This window comes from Hypomesus nipponensis, chromosome 28 (assembly GCF_054491055.1).
Source record: "Hypomesus nipponensis isolate SF chromosome 28, ASM5449105v1, whole genome shotgun sequence".
Lineage (NCBI taxonomy): Eukaryota > Metazoa > Chordata > Actinopteri > Osmeriformes > Osmeridae > Hypomesus > Hypomesus nipponensis.
Genome location: NC_140388.1, coordinates 11,774,001 through 11,780,000, shown reverse-complemented (window position 1 = coordinate 11,780,000; position 6,000 = coordinate 11,774,001). Strand labels below are relative to the sequence as shown.

Below are 6,000 nucleotides of genomic sequence, written 5' to 3'. Positions count from 1 at the left end.
GCAGTTAGAGACACCAGTTCTGGCCTGATTCATCTCCCAGTGTGTGAGCTAGTCATGGGGGAAGATCATCCACTGCTCATGTCTGTATTCGATCTCTGACCGGGCTGGGCTGGGCTAGTCTTGTGTCTCTGCTCTCATCTTCCGGATACGACCAGTGTGTAGCTAGGTCTGCTGTCTCAGGCTGAGGGGACATGGAGGGGCAGAGCTGCAGACTGGGGGGTGAGAGAAACCTCCTCCATCCTCCTTCAGGATCTCTTCACCTTTCCTCCCTCCTTCTTTCTTCCCTTCCTCACTCTTGTCCTCCTTCGCTTCCTTACTCCTTTCTTCCCTCGCTTCCTCACTCCTTCCTTCCTCACTCTTGTCCTCCTTTGCTTCCTCACTCCTTTCTTCCTCACTCTTGTCCTACTTTGCTTCCTCACTCCTTTCTTCCCTCGCTTCCTCACTCCTTCCTTCCTCACTCTTGTCCTCCTTCGCTTCCTCACTCCTTTCTTCCCTCGCTTCCTCACTCCTTCCTTCCTCACTCTTGTCCTCCTTTGCTTCCTCACTCCTTCCTTCCTTCTCTCTTCCTTCAGGTTTATCTTCCCTTTCTAATCAGAAGACTTGCCACCATTTTAATATTTAATGACGAGCTGTTTGGTGAGTGATCAGAGGCTTTGCTCTCTGTGTGTGTGTGTGTGTGCGTGCGTGTCTGTGTGTGTGTGTGTCCCACAGCAGAGAGGGCTGAATGTCGACTGTCTCTTGAGCATCATTTAATTCCTCTGCTGTCCCGCGCTCTTGTCACCACAGCCAATCGCCGTTTCCTTCGGCTGTGGAAGATCTGATCGGCTGATTGGTGGGTCAGTGTGACGAATCAGCTAGCGGTACCAGACAGCAGCCAGCAGACTGACCCTGGGGTCCTTGTGACCGCACTGAGGCGTATTCTCTGCTCACAAACAAAGATGGCGCCAACGAGGGCGACTGTACGTTAACGGTGTCCTCTTCAAGTTGATGTTGGGGCCATTTCATCTCCCAGACCTCCTGTGCTTGTGACAGGAGCCTGGAACAGGTTGTGTGTGACCATGTTGGTTGGAGGTTACAGTTATCTGACTGGGCTAGCTAGCTCTGCTGTGTACAGGATAACTGTGATAGCTTTGATAATGCAGTGTACAGGATAACTACAGTATAGCTGTGATCACTCTGCAGTGTACAGGATTACTCTACAGTATAGCTGTGATAACCAGGCCCAAATGTAATACACTGATTCTTTTCAAATTGTCTGTGGTTATTCAGACTGAAAATCTGTGGAATTTCGCTAGCCTTCCTGTTCCTATGTCGAGCAACCAAAGATGTTCAACAAAAGTTTGACGCCAAATATGCTCGATTTAATGTTGATAGACTGTGATTACTCTGCTGTGTACAGGATAACTACAGTATAGCTGTGATAACTGCAGTGTATAGGATAACTACAGTATAGCTGTGATAACTGCAGTGTATAGGATAACTACAGTATAGCTGTGATAACTGCAGTGTATAGGATAACTACAGTATAGCTGTGATAACTGCAGTGTATAGGATAACTACAGTATAGCTGTGATAACTGCAGTGTACAGGATAACTCTACAGTATAGCTGTGATAACTGCAGTGTATAGGATAACTACAGTATAGCTGTGATAACTGCAGTGTATAGGATAACTACAGTATAGCTGTGATAACTGCAGTGTACAGGATAACTACAGTATAGCTGTGATAACTGCAGTGTATAGGATAACTACAGTATAGCTGTGATAACTGCAGTGTACAGGATAACTCTACAGTATAGCTGTGATAACTGCAGTGTACAGGATAACTCTACAGTATATCTGTGATAACTGCAGTGTACAGGATAACTACAGTATAGCTGTGATAACTGCAGTGTACAGGATAACTCTACAGTATATCTGTGATAACTGCAGTGTACAGGATAACTACAGTATAGCTGTGATAACTGCAGTGTACAGGATAACTCTACAGTATATCTGTGATAACTGCAGTGTACAGGATAACTACAGTATAGCTGTGATAACTGCAGTGTACAGGATAACTCTACAGTATATCTGTGATAACTGCAGTGTACAGGATAACTACAGTATAGCTGTGATAACTGCAGTGTACAGGATAACTCTACAGTATATCTGTGATAACTGTGTACTCTCATAGCTCTGTGTATACAGTATAACTCTGACCCCTCCCCCCCCAGCCCCACGGCCCTGGGAACAGGAGGGCCAGTGTTTGGGTTGTTGATGTCTTAACTCACTTCACTACGTATGTCACATGTGTTCCCTTTTGGCCCAGTGAAGTGCCTCAGATTGTTCCTGTGTGAGGGTTAGAAAACACACACACTGTGCCCTTTACCCTACAGCTTGTGTATCGTTTTCTTTCCTCAGTCGTGTGTGCTGTAGATATGTGTGTTGACTCGGGTCCAGTTTGTTGATGGGTGAAGTTGCTGTGCGTCTAGTTCACACTCGGCATGATCTTGAACATGGAGGTCAGTGAGCTGGAGAACCCTTGACATCTCCAGGGGTTAGCCCTGAGTGAGGCTGGATCAGTTTCTGAGCTATGACCTGTGGTGTATTTCTGTCCCAGAGCACGTGTGTGTGTGTGTGTGTTCAGACGCTGACACAGTGTTCTGGTGAGTTCCGTGTGACCCTGAGTAGCCTCTATCCTCGTCACAGCAGAAGGACTCTCATGGAAGTCCGGGCTGAACTCACTGACTCGGCTCAAACGCGTTTCTTCTGCTTCTGTAGAGTTTTGCCTGCATCTTCTCCAGAGAGGAACCATTTAGTGTGTGTGTGTGTGTGTGTGTGTGTGTGTGTGTGTGTGTGTGTGTGTGTGTGTGTGTGTGTGTGTGTGTGTGTGTGTGTGTGTGTGTGTGTGTGTGTGAGAAGAATCAGGCTGTAAAATCTAGCCGCAGAGCAGAGTGCTTATTAAAACACATTTAGGCTAATCAGTGAAGTAATTACAATATTGTGTGTTTTTATGGTGTCACTGTGTTTACATCCACTCAGTGGCTGATTGCCTGTGTGCCTGGGTGTTCACTCATGTCGGCGTGTGTGTGTGTGTGTGTGAACATCTTGATGATGTTTCCCGTGGTGCAGGGCTTAGCACATAGCTTCTTGCATGTGTGTCGAGGTCGTCTCCCAGCTCGCTCTCCTCTGAAGTGAGTTTCCAGTGAACGGGGGAGGGGCTGTGTTTGTCAGGGGGTCATGGAATGTTAAGGTTATTGATCGCCACGGTAACTAAGGAACGCAGGCTTCACCTTCAGAGGAATCGATGGAGGTGAGATGAACGAGGCCGGAAGCTCCTGCTAGGCACGTGTCTCGCTAACATTCAGGAGATCCCTCACAGTCATCGCTTACCTCTCTCTGTCTTTACCTCTGTCTTTACCTCTCTCTCTCTCTCTCTCTCTCTCTCTCTCTCTCTCTCTCTCTCTCTCTTTCTTTACCTCTCTCTCTCTCTTTCTTTACCTCTCTCTCTCTCTCTTTCTTTCTTTACCTCACTCCTCACTCTCCCTCTGTGTCTCTGTTTCTCTCTCTCTCTCCCTCCCTCCATGTCTCTCTGCCTGAGTAACACTTCTCTCCTCTTCATCCCTGTCCCCCCCCCCCCCCCCCCCTTGCAGATGACTCTGGGGAGGAGGAGCCCACGTCGCAGTCAGAGCGGAGCGACATCTACGGGACCCTGAAGACGCTGCTCAGCAAGCTGGACGATCTGAGCACGTGCAACGACCTGATCGCCAAGCACGGCGCGGCGCTGCAGCGCTCGCTCAGCGAGCTCGAGGGGCTGCGGGTGCCTCCGGACGGGGGGAGAAGGTGAAGGCCGTCAACGAGAGAGCCACCCTCTTCCGCATCACCTCCAATGCTATGATCAATGTGAGTGGAGGGGGGAGGGGGGGGGTTGACAGGGTGGAGAGATGGTGGTGGTGGTGGTGATTGGGGGCAAGAGGGGGAGAGGGATCGGGGGGGGGGGGTGGTTCTTCAGAGATGAGGACGGGGTGGTGTTGGGGGACGAGGAGCGTTCCGGTGGACGGTGACATGTGGGTCTGTGTGCTCTTCCACCTCTCCTCAGAGGGCATGCTGGGAACTCTTCCCCCTCTCCTCAGAGGGCATGCTGGGAACTCTTCCACCTCTCCTCAGAGGGCATGCTGGGAACTCTTCCCCCTCTCCTCAGAGGGCATGCTGGGAACTCTTCCACCTCTCCTCAGAGGGCATGCTGGGAACTCTTCCACCTCTCCTCAGAGGGCATGCTGGGAACTCTTCCACCTCTCCTCAGAGGGCATGCTGGGAACTCTTCCACCTCTCCTCAGAGGGCATGCTGGGAACTCTTCCACCTCTCCTCAGAGGGCATGCTGGGAACTCTTCCCCCTCTCCTCAGAGGGCATGCTGGGAACTCCTCCAGTGGTGGGTGATGACTGTGTGGTACAAACAGAACTTCCTCGGTAGCTGCAGTCCCGTTTCACTCACACTTTATGGAAGACTTTGTGGCTGGGAACAGGGACGATTAGTCTGCACTTTTACAACTGATTGTACTCTTGTTCCTTAAAAGCATGACTTGCTCCGTTTTTGCAATCCAGTCCTTTCCTGTGTTGATTAATTGGGGGAGGAAAAGAGAGCTTACTGGACAGGCAATAAAGCGGGTCCTTGAGGAAGGCCCGTCTCATTAAAACACCATCGCATCAGGCTGCAGGAGAGGTGGAGTGAGGACGGAGGAGGAGGAGGAGGAGGAGGGGGGATTTTAAGATTCCCTGTAGTAAGGCTGCTTTTGTGAATGGTTCTGCTGAAACCAGTGGACCTGGAGAAAGAGTGCGTGCGTGCGTGCGTGTGTTTGTGTGTGTGTGTGTGTGTGTGCAACAACACAAGTGAACAGTAAGTGTACCCTGCATGCTCGTGAGCCCCTGGTAGGAATGCCCCCCTCGCTCAGGCGTGACCCTGCGCTAAAGCACACCAGCACATCACACTTGACACCAGCAGCTGTTGACCCAGGAGATGGTCTGTATGTCGAAGCGCTCGCTCTACCTCCGCCACCACGGTTCCCTCTATCCCCGGGTCAGACGTGACACTCCGTCACAGGAAGTCACAAGTCGTCTGTCTCCATAGTAACAGCTCAGCAGAAAAGGGAGAAAAAGTGGAAGTTTTGTGTTTTTCAAGCTGAAGTTTCACTGGGCTTTAGAGGAAGCGAGCCCCTCTGACTCACGCTGATTTAAACGTGAGTCTGAACTCCCAGTCTTGAGGACACACTTCATACTGGACCGCTGAAGGTAAGAGAGCGGCCTTCTGCTGTGCCACACTGGGATTTACTGTCATGTGAGATGGCTGGTGTAGAGGGACTGTGAGTAGCTTTATTGGCTAGGAATGTGTGTGTGTGTGACGGAGACTTTGTCATTGCCAGCGTTGCAGGGTTGTGTTGTTGATGTTTTCAGCCGTGTGAGAGAGATGACACCGTGCTCCTGCTTACATCACGGCTCTGTGGCCCGCTCACGGGCGTGTGTGTGTGTGTGTGTGTTCCCTCGCTCACGCCTCGTCCCGCTGTACACACGTGTGTGTGTGTTCCCTCGCTCACGCCTCGTCCCGCTGTACACACGTGTGTGTGTGTTCCCTCGCTCACGCCTCGTCCCGCTGTACACACGTGTGTGTGTGTGTTCCCTCGCTCACGCCTCGTCCCGCTGTACACACGTGTGTGTGTGTCTTCCGCCAGGCGTGTCGGGACTTCCTGGACCTAGCAGAGACCCACAGCGTCAGATGGCAGCGTGCGCTCCAGTATGAGCGCGAGCAGAGGAGCCGTCTGGAAGAGACCATCGAGCAGCTAGCCAAGCAACACAACAGCCTGGAGAGAGCCTGGAGAGAAGCCCCGCCCACAGCCAGCACAGCCAGCGCTCCCGCCCCAGACCAGGGTGAGTCTGGCTGCCCTCCCCCCTCCCTCCCTGTCTCTCTCCCTGTCTCTCCACCTCTCCTCTGTGTCTCTCCACCTCTCCTCCCTGTCTCTCTGTC

At 51.5% G+C, this 6,000-nt stretch overlaps 1 protein-coding gene across 1 annotated transcript in view; it reads left to right on the top strand.

Annotated features, from left to right (window-relative positions):
- osbp2b (oxysterol binding protein 2b) overlaps positions 1 to 6,000 on the top strand; it is a 30,439-nt gene that overhangs the window by 15,256 nt on the left and 9,183 nt on the right. Inside the window, 3 exon segments of the mRNA XM_084694643.1 lie at positions 3,636 to 3,818; positions 3,821 to 3,885; positions 5,708 to 5,903. Of these exon segments, the coding sequence (XP_084550769.1) occupies positions 3,636 to 3,818; positions 3,821 to 3,885; positions 5,708 to 5,903 (444 nt within the window).